The following is a 19,865-nucleotide window of genomic DNA, read 5'->3' on the forward strand; positions in this document are numbered from 1 at the left end:
GATAGTTATTTAAGGAACCAAAGGCATGAGGTGAACTCATTTTTTCAGCTACATAGGGGAATGAGCCAGGGGTGGCTCATGTCCCCCTCTTGTTTGCGCTGGCGATAGAGCCCATGGCCATTGCACTGAGGAGCTCGGATAAGTGGAGGGGGAGAGTGAGGAGGTCATTTTGATGACCTTTTGTTGTCTATTTCTAATCCAGGTCGCACGGTGGAGGATATTATGGAGATTTTGGATTTGGAGCTTTCTCTGATATAAATTGAATTTGGAGAAAAGTGAGTGCTTTTGGTCTCCTCCCTGGGGGCGGGAGCTGGCCTGGTTGCACTGCCGTTTTGTGTGGCGACTACTCACTTCAGGTACCTGTGGGTGCAGGTGGCTCGGGACTGGGCCCAGCTCCGTTAATTGAATTGTACGAGCCTGGCGGGTAGGGTTAAAGTAGATTTGTTGAGGTGGGACAGCCGCCACCTATCATTGGCAGGCTGGGTGCAGGCAGTAAAGGTGAATATGAATGCAGAAGGAGGCCATTCGGCTCATCGAGTCTGCACTGGCCCTTGAAAAGAGCACCCTACCTAAGTCCACACCTCCACCCTATCCTCGTAACTCAGTTCTCACAAGATGGCGCCAGAGTGTGGCGACTCTCTGCGAGCTCTCCCTAAACAGATCCTCTTTTTACTTATCTTACAATCGTTCTAATCTTTTAAAATTTAATTCTAAGACTATCTTGTGTTGCCCTATTATGTATTTTCTTTTATTTCCTTTTCTTTTCATGTACTTAATGATCTCTTGAGCTGCTCGCAGAAAAATACTTTTCGCTGAATCTTGGTACACGTGACAATAAACAAAATCCAAATCCAGTAACCCCACCTAACCTTTTTGGACACTAAGGGGCACTTTAACATGGCCAATCCACCTAACCTGTGCATCTTTGGACTGTGGGAGGAAACCGGAGCACCCGGAGGAAACCCACGCAGACACGGGGAGGATGTGCAGACTCTGCGCAGACAGTGACCCAAGCCGGAATCGAACCTGGGACCCTGGAGCTGTGAAGCAATGGTGCTAACTGTACATCAACCTGTTTCAAGAGCTGTTCGCAGACAACAACCAATAGCGGGGGAGAGGGGCACGGGACAAGTCGCGGAATATGGAAGAGAAATTATTAAGAGAAATGAATGCATCCGAGAAAAACCCAGGACAGGCAGAAGACTGCAAGAGACTGGTTGATGGCAGATTACTGCCTGAACCACAATGTATAGAATTTACTGTAATTATATGTTTTGACCGTATCTGGCACTGTAAAGTTAGTAATGAAATTTGAAAAAATATTTCAAAAAGAAAAATTCATCTCCCGCAGCACTGATTTTCATTATCAATTCCATTTCTGTCGGACTGTGGGGGTGTTTGGGGAGGAAGGGTTCGCATGAATTGCCATTGAATTGGCATGGGGCTAAAGCGGCAATTGGGGGGGGTGGGGGGAAGTTATGATGGTTCATTTGGGTTGTATGGGGGACATAGTTTGAGGAGCCATTGGGGTTCGGTTGAGAGCATGGGTTGGCATGGATAGGCATGGAAAGTCAGCGGGGGGTAATGGGATGTAATGGGGGAGGGTTACAGGATCTATCTTTATCAAAACCACTGAGACCAAGTCCCATAGAAGCAACACAGGCCCTTCAAACCACCCACCTTGGCACTCACAACCCGTGTGGCCGCCTTCAATCTGTGTCTGGGGGTGACCAGCCCAACTCCGTCTTGCACCCGCGGCCCCAACGGGACAGTTGAGTCTGATGGGGCAGCTTTCCCCGAGGTGGCTGCAATGAGCCCAGACTCCCGCTTCCCACATCTGAAGAAAAAAATGCGGCCCGATATCACTGTTCCTTCATTGTTTCTGGGGCAAAACCCTAGAATTGCCACCCTTACAGCACTGTGCGTGCACCTTCACCAGTTGGACTGCAGTGGTTCACGACAGCATCTTATGACTACTTCCTCAAGGGGAATTGAGGCGGGGCGATAAGCATTGGCCTTGCTTGCAGCCCATGAACGAATGAAAAGAAAATCAATGGATGGCCTCATTCTTTGCTGCAATGAAATCCATCTGACTCAGGGTTTCCCATTCGCTTAATCGATCAATGTCACTTTTTAATTTTATCCTCCTGTCTACACTGCTTACTGTGCCGGTAACCTTTGCATCATCAGTAAAACCTGGCTTTATGGCTCTCTTATTGCATTATCTCAGATGGCCTAGAGTGGGCTCCTTCTGTGCTGTATCATTGTATGATTCTATGAAATGGCAAAGGATAGCTGGAGGCAGGGACTGGTACCAGTCTGGACTGTGAAGATTGAGTTTAGGAGACAAATAACAACTTGCGCGATGGGTGCTAAAATATATTTCTATATTTGCAGAGGCTGTAAGTTCCACAATCTTCGAATTTAGTCGCCGTAATAAATGGCATGAATGGATTGCCTTTGTGACTTGTGACATTCTCTTTGATTATATTAACAGGCACAGTCAGAGCCAGCTGATCGTTTTTGTGCTGTTAGCTGACCCAGTAGATGTGAGAGTCGCTGTTCCCTGCAGAAGGGTGCACCTTGATGAAAATGTACTGTGTCAGTAATTAAAGTCCAATATCAGCATGTTGGTACCAGTTCTCAAACAGATTAGCTTGTCAATTAAAACCCTGTTGTTTTTCATTTATCTGCTAATTATTTTATTGACATCATCTATCTTCCCCCCCCTGCCCCTTGACTAATTAATTGAGGAAAGGGTCAATAATACTGCAGCACAGCCCCTTTTTGCATGACTTTGCAATTAGAATGGCAGAAGTGTATGGCAGCGAGAAAGGCCATTCACCCCCTCGTGCCTGTGCTAGCACTTTGAAAGAGCTGTCCAATTTAGCCGTCCTCTCTTTGCTCTCTCCTCACAGACCTGCAATTTATTTCCTTTTCAAGTGTCTTAACTAATTCCCTTTTGAAAGTTAATACTGAACCTGCATCCACAACCGTTTCTGGAAGCACAGCTCCTAACAACTCGCAGTGTAAAAAAACATTTTTCTCATCTCCCCTTTGGTTCTTTTGTTATTTATCTTAAATCTGAGCCCTCTGGTTACTGACTTTCCTGCCAGTTTCTCCTTATTTATACTGCCAAAGTTCCAGCATCCTTCCAGTTACAAAGGTTGATGGGCTTGCAACAAACCTATCCATTTTAGATAGCGTGTCTTCATATGGTACACCTTTGCTGATGGCTGAAGAGGCCAATCTTTGAGAGGCAGGTTCTAGGTTAAGCCAGCAAGTATTGTTGTGGGTTGTTGCTTTCAACATTGGCATCTGTTGCCAAGTCCCTGTGGCTATTGGGCATCGAGGAGATTTCGTCATTACCTGTCACAAGCTCGTGACTCCCAAGTGCGGTGATCGGTCTGGCGCCTTTATGTCACACTTGCAAGCGTTCTTGAAGCGAAGCTTTGGGAGTCCTACTGTTTAACAACGTCTGGCTACCTCACCCTCTGGGGGAGACAGTGGCGTAGTGGGATTGTTGCTTAACGAGTAATCGAGATACCCAGGGTAATGCTTTGAGGACCCAGGTTCGAATCCCACCATAGCAGATGATGAAATTATGAATTTGATTAAAAATCTGGAATTGAAAGTCTAATGATGACCATGAAACCATTGTCGATTGTCGTTTATCCCCATGTGGTTCACTAATGTCCTTTCGGGAAGGAAATCTGCCATCCTTACCTGGTCTGGCCTACACGTGACTCCAGGCCCACAGCAATGTAGTTGACTCTTAATTGCCCACAGGGCAATAAAAAAACCGAAATCGTTCATAATTTTGAACATTTCTCTGAAACCTCCTCTTAGCCTTCTCAGCTCTAAGGAGAACAGTCCAGGCTGGGTGGGGTTACTGGGTTATGGGGATAGGGTGGAGGTGTTAACATTGGGTAGGGTGCTCTTACCAGGAGCCGGTGCAGACTTGATGGGCCAAATGGCCTCCTTCTGCACTGTAAATTCTATGATTCTATGATTCTCCATACTTTACAAATAACTGAAATCCCTTGTCCCTATTCCGTATGAGTTTATGATAATAGTAGGGATCGGTGTGGCCATGTCTTGATCAAGTTACACACTTGAGGCTTGACATTAGGATGTGCTTTCTGAATAGGTTTCTCGTCCATAAACCGGTCGCAACTATCTGATTCTTTAACATCTGTTAATGTGTCTCATGAAATGGAGCCATTTACAGCTGCATGGAACTCAGAAATAGGGGGCGGGATTCTCTGACCCCGGGCCGGGTCGGAGAATCGCCGGGTGGGGGTGGGGGGGGTGCGATTCATGCGACGCCACCCAGACATCGGTCCGTTGATTCTCCCGGTGACAGGAGAATCACCGCCATTGGCGCCGGCGCGGTTGGCACGGCACCGGTCGCCGATTCTCCGCACAGGATAGGCCAAGTGGCCGCCATAATAGGCCGAGTCCCAACGGTGCTGTTCACGTGGTCCTACCCGGCGGGACCTTGGCGCCCATCCTGCGGGGGTGGCCTGGTAGGGGGGAGGGGTTGTCCCACCCCGGCCTGGCCTGCGATCGGGGCCTACTGATCGGTGGACCGGCTTCTCCTGATGGGGGCCTCTTTTACTCCGCGCCAGGCCCCTGTAGCTCTACGCCATGTTGCGTCGGGGCCGGTGTGGAGAAGGAAACTAGCGTGCAGGCACGGGTTCGCACTGATCGTAGCGCGCACGCGCAGATCTGCACCGGTATCGGCAGCTGGAGCTGTGAGTCGCTCCAGTGCCGTGCTGGCCCCCTGTAGGGTGCAGGATTGCTGATCCTGGGGGCCTGTTGACGGCGTTTACGATGGCTTCAACACTTAGCCTCAGGATCAGAGAATCCCACCCAGGTTGCTTGGCCTAACTGGTCCATTCCAGTGTTTATGTCCCACTCGAGCCTCCTCTGATAACTTCCTATACAACTCTATCAGCATTACCCTCATTTCCTTTCTCCCTCAAATACTAGCCTATCTTCTCCTTAAATGCATCTAGACTATTTTCTTCAACCACTCACTGTGGTAATGAGTTCTACAATCTCACCGCTCTTGGAGTAAAGAAGTTTCGAGCTGAATTCCCCATTTGATTTCTTGGTGATCACTGTACATTGATGACCTCTAGTTTTACTCTGCCCCATAAGTGGAAATACTCCCTCTGTAGACAATCTATCAAAACCTTTCATTATTTTAAAGATCTCTCTGAGGTCACCCTACTTTTTACAAGAGAAAAGCCTGTTCACCACACTCAAATAAATAGAGATTGGAGGAACACAGCTTACCTCACATCTGTTACTGTCTTTCGGAAGTGAATTTATGCATTGAATGGAGATAGTAAAATAGCTTTTTCATGGCCCAAAGAGGAGGCCACAGGCAGGAGAGATAGCTGCTTGATGCCCCATCGATCCTCACTGAGAAGTTTCCCTCCGATATTGGGGTCTTTAATCTCAGCCATCTTACTCACCTATCCATGGGCACTTCTGTTTTGAGATGGCCCTGAGATTTCTTGTCTGCCTCAACAATGCCCACCTCTCCCAGCATTCCTTCTGAGACTTCAGATCTTCTGACCCTCTGATCGGGCCAGCAGCATCTGCCGACACAATTGATGTACAAGACAAGGTTAAGGGGGTACAGGCAGGAAAGGGGAGTTATAGCCCGCAGTCAGATCAGGCGTCACTTCCCACACACACCATCCCAGCCAACAAGATGGCAGCAAGGAGAGCGGCACCCTGTTTCACAGACTCCGAGCTGGAGATCCTACTGGACACAGTGGAGGAGAGGTGGGCCACCCTGTGCCCTGGCCTGGGAAGAAGGGTCAGGGCTGCGGCGACTAGGAGGAAGGCCACCATTGCTGGTCGAATTCCAATATCCATTGTCTGCAGGGGGTGAAAGGCTGACATGTTAGCATGGTGCCCAACCAGGTCCAACGGCATTCATGGTGGGTCCGGTTGGCACTGCAGGCTCTGCCCCCGCATGTTCCCCCCCATCCCCGTACCTTTGGTCCCGTCGGTGCCCTGCACCATTGGGGCCTTTGGCCTTGGCGCCTGTCCCTGTACCATCGACTGGCACTGCCTTGCTAGCAGTACGCTCCGCTATAGGGACTACAGTGGGCGTTGCCCTGGGTGGGGCGCCTGATGGCTCGCTGGCGGGCGGCAGCTAGGTGGGAGTGGCAGTATGATGGAAGGTGGGGTGCGGGGGTGGGAGGGGGACACCCATTAGGCCAGTGTCACTCTGAAGAACCTGGGGCCAAGGGGGGGGTGATCAGTGGGGTGTGCAGCGAGATGGCTGCCTTGCAGGCCGGGCAATGACGGTCCATGCCTGGACGCTGCCCGGGGGTTGTGGGGGGAAGGGGGCACTTGGCCTGTTCGCCCATGACACCCCCTCCCCTCTCTGGCCCTGGCAGGGCTAGCCCCACCCCAGCCAGCTCAGCCAGTGTCTGACTCGGCTGTCCACAGTCGCGCCTCCCTATGTCTTACCTCCTCTTACCCTCATCAGCCACGACGCCGGTTTTGCGATTTCTGAAAGCATAAGTTATCCGTGCCGTCGGGAACCCAGACCATAGAAAGTGGAGAATTGCGGAACCCCCAGAGAATTGCGTGTCAGACCTGCTAATGATATGCAAATGGTGTCTACTTTCGTGTGTTCCGGTGCGCACTGACGCCGCTGTCGAGGTGATGGAGAATTGCGATTCGGCGTCAAATCGGTGCCCAAAGCAATTTTGGAATCGGAACCTATTCTCCGCTCAATTGCGTTTTCCAATTTTGCCATCAGCCAGCGGGTAATCCTGCCCCCTGTCTTCGGTCCTGGATGTGAATACATTTTTAAAGAATGAAGTAAGTGACCTGGAGAACAGGTCTCGAAGGCAAAATATCCGCCTCGTGGGTTTTCCAGAGGGAACGGAGGACAACAACCCCACAGAATTCATAGCCGACACGCTTTTTAAAATGATGGGCAAGATGGTGGCTTAAATCCCTCCTCCAGAGATAGATCAGGCTTAGCCCATACTGCAACCAAGACCTCGTGGAGGGAAACCCCCTCGAGCAATGATCTTGAGGTTCCATAACTTGAAAGAAAGAGAGCAGATCCTGCAATGGGCCAGGGAGCACCGTGACGTTAAATGGGGGGGGTCACTGGATTCAGCTTTACCAGGGCTTTAGCGTCGAATTGGCGAAGAAAAGAGCTGCATTTAATGGGGCACAACCTCCCAATCAAGAAAGGTATCCGGTTTGGACTACTTTACCCAGCCCTTCTTCGAGTCTCGGTCGAGGGAAAGGATCACTTCTTTGACTCCCCAGAAAAAACTAACACTCTTGTTAAGAAATTGGCTTCGAATTGTCTGTAAATCTTTATCGTTATTTAAAAGTTAAATTGCTGTATGTTCAAAAGTTATATCATCGTTGTTTATTTGGCTGATTTACACTGTAAAGTTACTACTGTTGAAGTGTTGCCCTTTTTTTTCTCATTATGCTAGTGTTATATCTATTGCTCTTATAGTGCTGCCATTACCACAGGGTTGTTATAAGTTAAATTCTTGTTTTTGAATAATGTTAATGAAGTTTCCCAACTTTGCATACAGGATCGGTTCGAGAGCCTCTCAGCAGCTCCCACCCGCAAATATTTGGGGAGGGGGAGCTTAGATTTTAGTCCTGCTTTTTTGGGGGGATAGGGCATAGATAGCTGTTAGTCTGACCTTGTCCACTAATTTGTACTTGTCCGGTCTGAAGTATGGACCGTTGTCCTGGTGGGATCCCTTCGCCGTGAGGTTGCAAAGTTTCTTGCCTGCCGAACTACAGGTGCAATGGCTGACCATGGTGGGAGATGCGGTAGAGGCTCTCCTCTCCACCTTATAACCTGGAACGTGAGGGGTTTGAATGTCCCAGTAAAGCGAGCTGGGACCTTTGTACATTTGAAGCGTCTAGACCCGGGTCTTGTGTTCCTACACAACATTTGCAGGTGAAGGACCAGGTGAGACTTGGCAAAAAGTGGTGGGACAAGTCTTTCACTCAAGCTTTAACAGTAGGGCTAGAGGCAGAGCAATACCAATCCACAAAAAATTACAATTTACCCCCTCGCAAATTATTGATGACCTCAATCGTCGCTACATCATTGTCTCTGATTCGTTCGGAACACTCCGGCTATTTTGATGAATATTTATGGCCCCAATTGGGAGGAACCTGCAGTGATATCATGGTTGTGTTGCAAATCACCGGCTGACCACTCGGACTCTCACTTGTATATCAGTGAATGTTAGAGTCAGATGACCCCTTATACCGGCTGGAAGAAGCTGGAGAGAGTTTGCCTGTGCATGATCTTGCTGCTATTCATCTGTTGTTTTGTATATAGTTTACCCACAGTTAATGTTAATAATATAGTTTAGCTACAAGTGTTCTTGTAATATAAATCAGGCCATCTAACAAGGACATTACAGGGTACATTACATGGTACCAGGGTTGGATGGTATTAACACAGACAAAAAACCAGCCTGCTACGAGGTCCACAGAGATTTGAAGATTTTGCAGACTGCAAGAAGGGAGTCCTTGAAGACACTAATGAGTCTCAGATTTCATGGTAATTTGGACAGCAACTGGCGTGTGTTTAAACAACAATTTAATCTGTTTCTTTCTGCAGTAAATTTAGAAGATCAATCAGATTTGTGGACGGTAGCGATGCTCCGAACAGCGGCAGCGCCCAAAGCAATTGCTGTGTTTAATACGTTTAAATTTGCAAACAATTAAGATAGTAAAAATTTCAACAAAGTAATTTGAAGATTTGATGCACATTGCAGCCCCAGAAAGAATGAAATTTATGAACGCTATGGGCAGTATTCTCCCCCCCAACGCCGGGTGGGAGAATTGCCGATGCACCACGCGAATCGTGCAACGCCGCCCTGACTCCTGCACGTGATTCTCCCACCCCCCGAAACCACGCCGCGAGAAACGCGCCGGGCCGCTCGGAGAATCGTCGCAAATGGCGAGCAGCGATTCTCCGGCCCGAATGGGCCGAGTGGCCGGTGAAAAAAATGACCGTTCCGCCGGCACGGTCCACACCTGGTCGCAGTCGGCAGGTACTCGTCGCGAAGGCTTGGGAGGCGGGGGGCACCTTCACCGGGGTGGGGGGGTGGCCTCCGAAGGGGTCTGGCCATGATCGGGGCCCACCGATCGGCGGGCTGACCTCTCCCCCCTCCGGGCCTACTTTCCGTCGAGACCGGCCCCTGAACACGGACCCCATGTTGGGTCGGGGCTGGCGCGTGTAAGAAGTTCCCCACGCATGTGCAGGATGACGCGGCCCAACTGCGCATGCGTAAGGCTGGAGCGGCGTGAACTGCTCCAGCGCCGTGCTGGCCTCCTATGGGGGCCAGAATAGGTCGTGCCCAGGCCCTGCTCGCGCCATCGTGAAACGCGACGGCGTTCATGACGGCGCGAAAACGTGGCCTCAATATCCGAGAATCGCCGCCCATATGCTTCGATTATGTATACAGGAGACAGGAAAGTCCATAGATCATTTCATCATTGATTTAAAGTTAAAACCTGTAATTTTTCTGCGGTGGATTCGGGACCAGATTGTGTTTGGTGTGAATGAAAATAAGCTGAGGGAACGGTTGCTGAGGGAGTCGGCGCTGTCTTTGGAACAAACAGTTAAGATTTGTCAGACTGACGAGCTAACAGCACAGCATTCTAAAATGTTTCTCAGTAATGGCGGAGTCTTCTGTGCATCAGATGGGCTAGCAGTTATCGCTCATCCCTAATTTCCCTTGAGGGGGCAATGGAGAGTCAACCACATTGCTGTGGGTCTGGAGTCACATGTAGGTCAGACCAGGTAAGGACAGCAGATTCCCCTCCCTAAGCTACATTAGTGAACCAGATGGGGTTTTATGACAATCAGCAATGGTTTCATGGTCATTATAGACTTTAATTCCAGATTTATATTGAATTCAAATTTCACCATCTGCAGTGGTGGGACCCAGGTCCCCAGAGCATTACCCTGGGTGTCTGGTTTACTAGTCCAGTGACAATACCACTACGCCACTGCCTCCTGATGTAGTTGGACATACTATGCTTGCCCTTCTTTTTTTTAAATAAAAAAAAATTATACTGTTAGACTCATAGGCTCATGATATTACATGTAGATCATAGATCATAGAATTTACAATGCAGAAGGAGGCCATTCGGCCCATCGAGTCTGCACCGGCTCTTGGAAAGAGCACCCTACTCAAGGCCCACACCTCCACCCCATTTCCATAACCCAGTAACCCCACCCAACACTAAGGGCAATTTTGGACACTGAGGATAATTTAGCATGGCCAATCCACCTAACCTGCACGTCTTTGGACTGTGGGACGAAACCCACGCACACACAGGGAGAATGTGCAGACTCCACACAGACAGTGACCCAAGTCGGGAATAGAACCTGGGACCCTGGAGCTGTGAAGCAACTGTGATAACCACAATGCTACCGTGCTGCCCTAATGCAAATATACTGATGATAATATAATAGTTTATTCCTTCAAATGAAAGGGGGTAGTGATATCATGGTTGTGTTGTAATTCACCGACCGGCCACTAGGAGTTGCACAAGTATATAAGTGAATGTTAGAGTCTGGTGACCTCTCAGACTGGCTGGAGGAAGCTGGAGAGAGGTTGCTTGTGCATGATCCTGCTGTTTTTCATCTGTTATTTTGTATATAGCTTACCCACATTTAATGTTAATACATCATTTATAGCTTTAGCTACAAGTGTTCTTGTAATATAAATCAGGTGATCCAACAACAATATTACAGACCCGAGCTTCATCAACTCCCTGGTGAACACTCTCCCTGATTTAGACTCACATCGGATGATTCTGGGAGGAGATTTAAACTGTGTCTTGGACCCTAAAATGGACCGTTCCATATCCTAATCCCGGCCCCAAACTAGGATCGCTAGGGCATTGACCTCTTTCATGGATAGGATTGGAGGGGTTGACCCGTGGCGTTTTCTGCATCAAAGCAGTAAAGACTTTTCTTTTTTTTTTCTCGCATGTTCACCCCGTCTACTCCCAAATTGATTTCTTTGTTGTTGCCAAGTCCCTCCTCCCCTCAGTGAGAGCAGCTGAATACGCGGCAATTGTCATTTCGGACCATGCCCCTCAATTTGTTGAATTTTACTTTGATTTTGGCCCCCCCCCGAGCACCCGTCTTGGAGAAGAGACACCAGCTTACTGTCTCATGACAGATTTTGGGAGTGATTGCTGCTACAACAGACCTTATCAACCTCAACAAAACAGAGTCAATTTCTCCGTCAACACTATCATAAAACCTAAAGGCCGTCATGAGAGGGGGTGGGGGGGAATTATATCATAAAGCTCACATGGTGAAGAAGCAGAGAGAGGAACGACAAAGACTAGTGGACTCCATCTTGCCACCAAAATTCTTCTGCCCCAACGCCTGAATTACTGATGTACAGAAAAAACTTGCAACTGCAATTTGAATTTGCAATTTGAACGAACAAACCGTACATCAGTTATGGCATTCTAGGGGCACCGTCTATGAACATGGGGAGAAGGCGGCCATCTTCTTGCACATCAACTCAAGAAGCAGGCAGCATCCTAAGAAATCCCTCTAATTCGGAGCAAAGAAGGTAATCCAGTCTCAGCCCCTCTCCTGGTAAAGGCGGCTTTCAGTATGTGATGTGACCATCAATTCACTCGGAACACGATTGGAAGTAAACTGTGGTTTTAATAGTCTTACAACTGAGCCTGCCTGCGACCAGAAGAACTGAGGGCAGACTCACATGGCTGCAGCACTTTGTACTTCCGGTAGTGGGAGGTGCCATGGGTGGAGCTGAGGGTGGAGCCCTGTACAAGCTCCTCATCTCCCCCTATGGGTAGAGCCGCGCAACGGCTCACAGACAGAGCCCACAAGGACACAATACCATACAATACAATACAGTGTGAATTACATTCACCACAGTATGTTTTACTGTGAGCTATATGAGTCAGAGCTCCTCCAGATACCTCAGACATGATGAGGTTTCTAGATGGTTTACACATCCGACCATTGAGGACAGCAAGAAACGGGAACTGGAATCCCCCTCAAGCCCAGACGAAATACAGAAATGTATCGGTCGGTTGCAATCTGGCAGAACCCCCGGTCCTGACTGCTTCCATCTGAATTTTATAAGGGGTTCTCAGAGCAACTAATACCTTTAATTTTGGACATGCTCAATGATTCAAAAATGAATGTAGCCTTAGAATTTTACCCTTCCAGGCACTGAAACATTAAATTAAACATGACGGCGTAGTGATGTTGTCACTGGACTAGTAATCCGGATATCCAGGGTAATGCTCTGGGAACCTGGGTTCAAATCCCACCACGACAGATGGTGAAATTTGAATTCAAAAGAATCTGAAATTAGAAGTCTAAAGATTACCATGAACTCATTGTCGATTGTCATAAAAAACCATCTGGTCCTCTAATGCTGTTTAGGGAAAGAAATCTGCTATTCCTGCTTGATCTGGCCGACATGTGACTCCAGATGCACAGCAGTGAGGATGACTCTGAAAGGATCTGATTCAAGGGCAATTAGGTATGGACAATAAATGCTGGCCCAGCCAGTCATGCCTGCATCTCCTGAACAATTTTTTAAAAACTTAAAAGTATACCTTATTTCTAATGTTTACCAATAGAAATACAAATCCTTTAAAACTACCTTTCTTTTCCTAATAGGAGGCCTGGGATAACAGTCCTCCCATTGCCTTCTGTATTGGTTGAATGTATCGGTGCTTGTCTAATTTTTCAGGTTTTGTTTTCAAGTTGCAGGTTCTCTGTGTCGGCCTTCACATTCTACACCACCTCATGATGGATCTTCGTGCCAAATTACAGGCAAGCGTTACACTATTTAAACAGAATGCTATTTTATCTATTATCTTAACTTCACTTTCCTTCCCTGGCCTATCCTCATATCTCATAGACAATTCCAGATGGGTAATAAATGCTGACTTTGTAGCAATACCCATATTCCATGAACGAGTTAAATTAAAAAATCCTTGATTAATGTCCAAAGTCTGATTTAAGCAGATGAAATGAGAATCCAGGATTTCCCAAATATCCAGGACCTCCCAAGACTACTTACACACTCTCGCCTCTCTCTCTCTCTCACACAATCTCGCCTCTCTCTCTCTCTCACACACTCCCATCTCTCTCTCTCTCACACACTCCCATCTCTCTCTCAGACACTCCCATCTCTTTCTCTCTCACACACACTCCCATCTCTCTCTCACACACACACTCCCATCTCTCTCTCTCTCACACACACTCCCATCTCTCTCTCAGACACTCCCATCTCTCTCTCTCTCTCTCTCACACACACTCCCATCTCTCTCTCTCACACACACTCCCATCTCTCTCTCAGACACTCCCATCTCTCTCTCTCTCTCTCTCACACACATTCCCATCTCTCTCTCACACACACACTCCCATCTCTCTCTCAGACACTCCCATCTCTCTCTCACACACACACTCCCATCTCTCTCTCTCTCACACACTCCCATCTCTCTCTCTCACACACACTCCCATCTCTCTCTCTCTCACACACACTCCCATCTCTCTCTCAGACACTCCCATCTCTTTCTCTCTCTCTCTCTCACACACACTCCCATCTCTCTCTCACACACACACTCCCATCTCTCTCTCTCTCACACACACTCCCATCTCTCTCTCAGACACTCCCATCTCTCTCTCTCTCTCTCACACACATTCCCATCTCTCTCTCACACACACACTCCCATCTCTCTCTCAGACACTCCCATCTCTCTCTCACACACACACTCCCATCTCTCTCTCTCTCTCACACACACGCACACTCTCGCCTCTCTCTCTCTCTCACACACACACTCCCATCTCTCTCTCTCTCACACACGCACACTCTCGCCTCTCCCTCTCTCACACACACACTCCCATCTCTCTCTCTCACACACACACTCCCATCTCTCTCTCACACACACTCCCATCTCTCTCTCACACACACTCTGTAGTAATCCACGGGAGGCAGGAGTTCCGTCACCACACCAATATTTATTCACAATAACGATACTACAGGAGCAGCTACAAACAGTGCTGCTAGCAGTCCAGTCAACTTAAGACTGGCTCACAAAGCCTACACAGGTGCTTATATGGGTCCCCTCAATAAACTATCATTGAGGGAGCTCATACTCCAATTGGCCAACCAATAAAGCCAATTGGAGTTCATTACACCCCCCCCCCCCCCCCCCCCCCCCCAAGGTCCGAGGAATTCCTGCCAGCTGGCATTCCTTTGAGCTTCTTCCTGCTCCTCGTGTCTGGGTCTGTCACCTCTGTGTTGTCCGCCGGGTCGTTCTCCGAAGTGGGCGGGGTGTACCTTATAGGTACCAGTCTTTTCCTTGAAGACCTCCTTGGAAGTTGTTCTTCCTCCTCCTTGGGGAGAGGTGTCGCGGCGGCCTCGTCGAACGTGTCCATCTCCGACCCTGACGACTGGATGACGGGGTCTGGAGAAATTGCTCGGGGCTTGGGTGTGGGTATCCTTTCCGTCTGGGCTATCCCAGTTTAAGGCGGTCCTGCTTCGCCTGCCTCCAGGTGTGGTTCCGCTGCCCTTATTTGGTCTAGGTGTTTCTTCAGCACCTTACCTCCTATCGAAACCTCATAGGATATGGGCCTTGTTTGGGACTCTACCATGCCTTTGACCCACGTTGGTCCATTCCCATAATTCTTGACCCAAACCGGTGCCCCCACCTGGAAATGTCTCTGCTGCCGACTATTATCATGCCCTCTGCGTTGGGCCTCCTGTTGTTTCTCCACTTTCCCCGTTAAATTTGGGAAAAGGAGACTCAGCCTCGTTCGCAGCCGCCTTCCCATTAAGAGTTCAGCTGGCGGTATGCCCGTTGTGGAATGCGGTGTGGTCCTGTAATCAAACAGCCAGTGGGAGAGCTTTGTGTCCATTGACGCTGCCGGCTGCTTCTTGAGTCCCGCTTTAAGTGTCTGGACCGCTCTCTCTGCCAGGCCGTAGGTCGCTGGTTGGTAAGGGGCCGTTTTGATGTGACGGACTCCGTTTTCCTTCGCGAATTTTCCAAATTCCCCACTTGTGAATGCCGTTCCGTTGTCCGACACCAATACCTCCAGAAGTCCATGTGTTGCAAACGAGGCCCTGAGCTTTTCAATTGTCGATGCTGTGCTTGCCGTGTTTACCCGGTGGACGTCCAACCATTTGGAGTGGGCGTCCACTGTCACCAAAAACATTGAGCCCATGAAAGGGTCAATATGCAGGTGGGTCCATGGTCTGCCTGGCCATTCCCACGGGTGCAATGGCGCCACTGGTGACACTCTTTGCCCCTGTTGGCACTCCTGGCACTGACGTACCAAGGCTGCTATGTCTCTGTCCAAACCTGGCCACCAAACGTAGCTTCGAGCTAGCATCTTCATTTTAGACACCCCTGGGTGTCCGTGATGTAACTCAAAGAACAAAGAGAACAAAGAAAATTACAGCACAGGAACAGGCCCTTCGGCCCTCCCAGCCTGCGCCGATCCAGATCCTTTATCTAAATCTGTCTCCTATTTTCCAAGGTCTACTTCCCTCTGTTCCCGCCCATTCATATACCCGTCTAGATGCCTCTTAAATGATGCTATCGTGCCCGCCTCTACCACCTCCGCTGGTAAAGCGTTCCAGGCACCCACCACCCTCTGCGTAAAAAACTTTCCACACACATCTCCCTTAAACTTTCCCCCTCTCACTTAGAAATCGTGACCCCTTGTAACTGACACTCCCACTCTTGGAAAAAGCTTGTTGCTATCCACCCTGTCCATACCTCTCATAACTTTGTAGACCTCAATCAGTTCCCCCCTCAACCTCCGTCTTTCCAATGAAAACAATCCTAATCTACTCAACCTTTCTTCATAGCTAGCCCCCTCCATACCAGGCAACATCCTGGTGAACCTCCTCTGCACCCTCTCCAAAGCATCCACATCCTTCTGGTAATGTGGCGATCAGAACTGCACGCAGTATTCCAAATTTACGGTTGCCGGTTGTTGTTGAGACATTGCTGAAACTCAGTAGAAATTCAAGTTAAAAACTTGTCAGGTGCAAATAAGAATTGTTTTATTGAAGTTCATTGGTTACAACTTGAAAATGATTTAAAAGGTAGTTTGTAGACAATTTGATTTTCTTCAAAGAATCACAGGAATTATCTTCTGAGACAATAGCCTGAACACAACTTTAAAAGTCAAAGGCTGAAGTCAAAGTATGAAAATGAAATAGGAATACAGAACTCTTTTCTAATTCTCTTCCTTTACTTTCTCTCTCTCTCTCTCTCTCTCTTTCTGTCTTGTTCTCTTTGTCTCTTTCCTGTCTCTTTCTCTCTGTCTCTTTCTGTCTTTCTTTCTTCTTGTCTTCTTGTCTTTCTTCTTGTCTACTTGTCTTTCTTCTTGTCTAAAAATGGTGGCCAAATCATCCATGGATATACTCTTTCATATCTGTCTTAAGCGATCCGATCACACCCCAATATAATCCTAATTGGTTTAAGCTATATTCAAAACACATTTGATTTGATAACAAGCCATCCATCCTCCCAATGCAACGCCACTTCCACTTGTTGCTTATCTGCAACAATTAAGACATTATGTCATCTCATCATGCTATTATTCCGAAAATATAAATGAAACTGTATTTTGACACAGTCTAAAATGTTTCAGCTTGCATACGTTATGGAATGTGGTTCAGGCTGTTATCACAAGTGGCCAGAAATCAGAACAATGGAACCTTTAATTATACCACCTTACAACCCATGGGATTTCGCTGCTGCCCTTGAAAGAATGTGATGTTTTTATCAGTGGTTCTGTTTTTCCCAAACACATGTCTGAGTTTGGAAGTTGTATATTTCTTTCATTTTAAAACTGGGATTTAATATTTCTGTCTTAAACAGTCTTCTTACCTATATTAAGTGTATTTAAAATACCTGACTTCTACATCTGCTCTTGAATTTGATCTTCCAAAATGCATCACCTCGCATTTGCCTGGATTGAACTCCATCTGCCATTTCTCTGCCCAACTCTCCAATCTATCTATATTTTGTTGCATTCTCTGACAGTCCTCCTCGCTATCTGCAACTCCACCAATCTGCATCTGCAAACTTGCTATTCAGACCACCTATACCTTCCTCCAGGTCATTTATGTAGATCACAAACAACAGTGGTCCGAGCACGGATCCCTGTGGAACACCACTAGTCACCTTCTCCATTTTGAAGCACTCCCTTCCACCACTACTCTGTCTCCTATTACCCAGCCAGCTCTTTATCCATCTAGCTAGTACACCCTGAACCCCATACAACTTCACTTTTTCCATCAACCTGCCATGGGAAACCTTATCAAACGCCTTACTAAAGTCCCTGTATATGACATCTACAGCCCTGCCCTCATCAATTAACTTTGTCACTTCCTCAAAGAATTCTATTAGGTTTGTAAGGAATGACCTTCCTTGCACAAAACCATGCTGCCTATCACTGATAAGTCTATTTTCTTCCATATGTGAATAGATCCTATCCCTCAGTATCTTCTCCAACAGTTTGCCTACCACTGACATCAAGCTCACAGGTCTATAATTCTCTGGATTTTCCCTGCAACCTTTCTTAAACAAAGGGACAACATTAGCAATTCTCCAGTCCTCCCGGACCTCACCCATGCTCAAGGATGCTGTAAAGATATCTGTTAAGGCCCCAGCTATTTCGACCCTCGCTTCCCTCAGTAATCTGGGATAGATCCCATCCGGTTCTGGGCACTTGTCCACCTTAATGTCTTTTAGAATATCCAAAATTTCCCCCTTCCGTATGACAACTTGACCTAGAGTATTTAAACATCCATCCCTAGCCTCAACATCCGTCTTGTCCCTCTCCTTTGTGAATACCGATGCAAAGTACTCATTAAGAATCTCACCCATTTCCTCTGAGGCCACGCATAAATTCCTTCTTTTGTCTTTGAGTGGGCTAATCCTTTCTCTAGTTACCCTCTTGCTTCTTACATACGAATAAAAGGCTTTGGGATTTTCCTTAACCCTGTTAGCCAAAGATATTTCATGACCCCTTTTAGCCCTCTTTATTGCGCATTTGAGATTCGTCCTACTTTCCCGTTATTCCTCCAAAGCTTCATCAGTTTTGAGTTGCCTCGATCTTATGAATGCTTCCTTTTTCATCTTAGCTAGTCTCACAATTTCACCCGTCATCCATGGTTCCCTAATCTTGCCATTTCTATCTCTCATTTTCACAGGGACATGTCTGTCCTGCACTCTAATCAACCTTTCCTTAAAAGACTCCCACATTTTAAATGTGGATTTACCCTTAAACAGCTGCTCCCAATCCACATTCCCTAGCTCCTGCCGACTTTTGTTATACTCTGCCTTTCCCCAATTTAGCACTCTTCCTTTCGGACCACTCTTGTCCTTGTCCATGAGTATTCTAAAACTTACGGAATTGTGATCGCTATTCCCAAAATAATCACCGACTGAAACATCAACCACCTGGCCGGGATCATTCCCCAATACCAGGTTATGGTTAACTCGGTTAAGATTGCCTGACGGCCCTGAGCTGGGACTATTACCCGGGCTCCCCATTATAGGATACCGTCTTCTACGGTTATTTGGTCCCTTCTGCTCCAGTATGGGTGCATCTGGGGCTCCACTGGTCTTTCCAGTTCCCCTGTTAGCAGTAAATGCTTCATCTTGGCTAAAACTGGGTCTTTTTGCGTCCACAACCGAATATGTTGTGCATCTACTGGTAGGGTGTCCAAAAAATTTAGAGTCATTACTGTCTCCTCTACTTTTGGTATTTGCGGCTGAGTGTCCGGGAGGGGAAGTTTGCTCAAAGCATCTGCATTTGCTACTCGCGTTCCTGGTCTGTGCTCCAGAACGTATCTATACGCCGCCAGTAGCAACGCCCAGCGTTGGATTCTAGCTGATGCAATCGGGGGTATTGACTTGTCTTCTTTTAATAACCCTAATAACGGCTTATGGTCCGTCACTATGGTGAATTTCCACCCGTACAGATACTGGTGAAATTTTTTTACTGCGAATATCACCGCCAGTCCTTCCTTCTCGATTTGGGCGTACTTCCTCTCAGCCATCGCCAAGGTCCTCGAAGCATAGGTACTGGCTGTTCTTCCCCATTCCTTCCTCTATGGGCTAAGACGGCTCCTATCCCGTAGGGGGATGCATCACAAGTGACCACCAACTCCTTCCTTGGGTCATAATGCTCTAGGACATTTTCGGATGACAGCTGTTCCTTAATGTCCCTAAATGCTCGGTTTTGGCGGGTGGACCATTTCCATTCTTGCCCCTTTTTTAGTAGCTGGTGGAGGGGTCCCAGGATGGATGCCCTATTTTCAATAAATTTTCCATAATAGGTTACCAACCCTAGAAATGATCGTAACTCCTGGACCGTGTTGGGAGCTGGGGCTTCTTTTATTGCCCTTACTCTGTCTTCTAATGGATGTAAGCCTGACTCGTCTACTTTATATCCCAGGTACGTCACTTGTGGGGCCAGAAAAACACATTTTTCCCTTTTTAGCCGTACGCCTGCCTTTGCGAAACGCCTGAGCACTTCCTCCAGGTTCCTTAAGTGTTCCCTGTTTGTCCTACCCGTGATTAAGACATCGTCCAAATAAATCGCCACCTGCAGTAGTCCCTGCAGAATATTTTCCACCGTACGCTGGAATATAGCGCAGGCTGATGACACTCCAAAAGGTAGCCTAGTATAACGAAAAAGGCCCTTCAGGGTGTTGATCGTAGCGAACTTCTGGGAGTCCTTGTCCAGTTTTAACTGCAGGTAGGCGTGGCTCATGTCCAGTTTCGTG

The 19,865-nt window shown here is 47.7% G+C and overlaps 1 protein-coding gene across 3 annotated transcripts in view; it reads left to right on the forward strand.

The window, feature by feature from the left end:
* poln (polymerase (DNA directed) nu) overlaps positions 1–19,865 on the forward strand; it is a 479,439-nt gene that overhangs the window by 152,010 nt on the left and 307,564 nt on the right. For 2 of the 3 annotated variants that reach the window (XM_038805895.1, XM_038805896.1), the window contains one exon: positions 12,812–12,880. In XM_038805895.1, coding sequence (XP_038661823.1) covers positions 12,812–12,880 — 69 coding nt within the window. The remainder of the gene's footprint in view (positions 1–12,811; positions 12,881–19,865) is intronic. The other variant, XM_038805894.1, reaches the window with a different exon arrangement.

Source organism: Scyliorhinus canicula, chromosome 8 (genome assembly GCF_902713615.1).
Source record: "Scyliorhinus canicula chromosome 8, sScyCan1.1, whole genome shotgun sequence".
Lineage (NCBI taxonomy): Eukaryota > Metazoa > Chordata > Chondrichthyes > Carcharhiniformes > Scyliorhinidae > Scyliorhinus > Scyliorhinus canicula.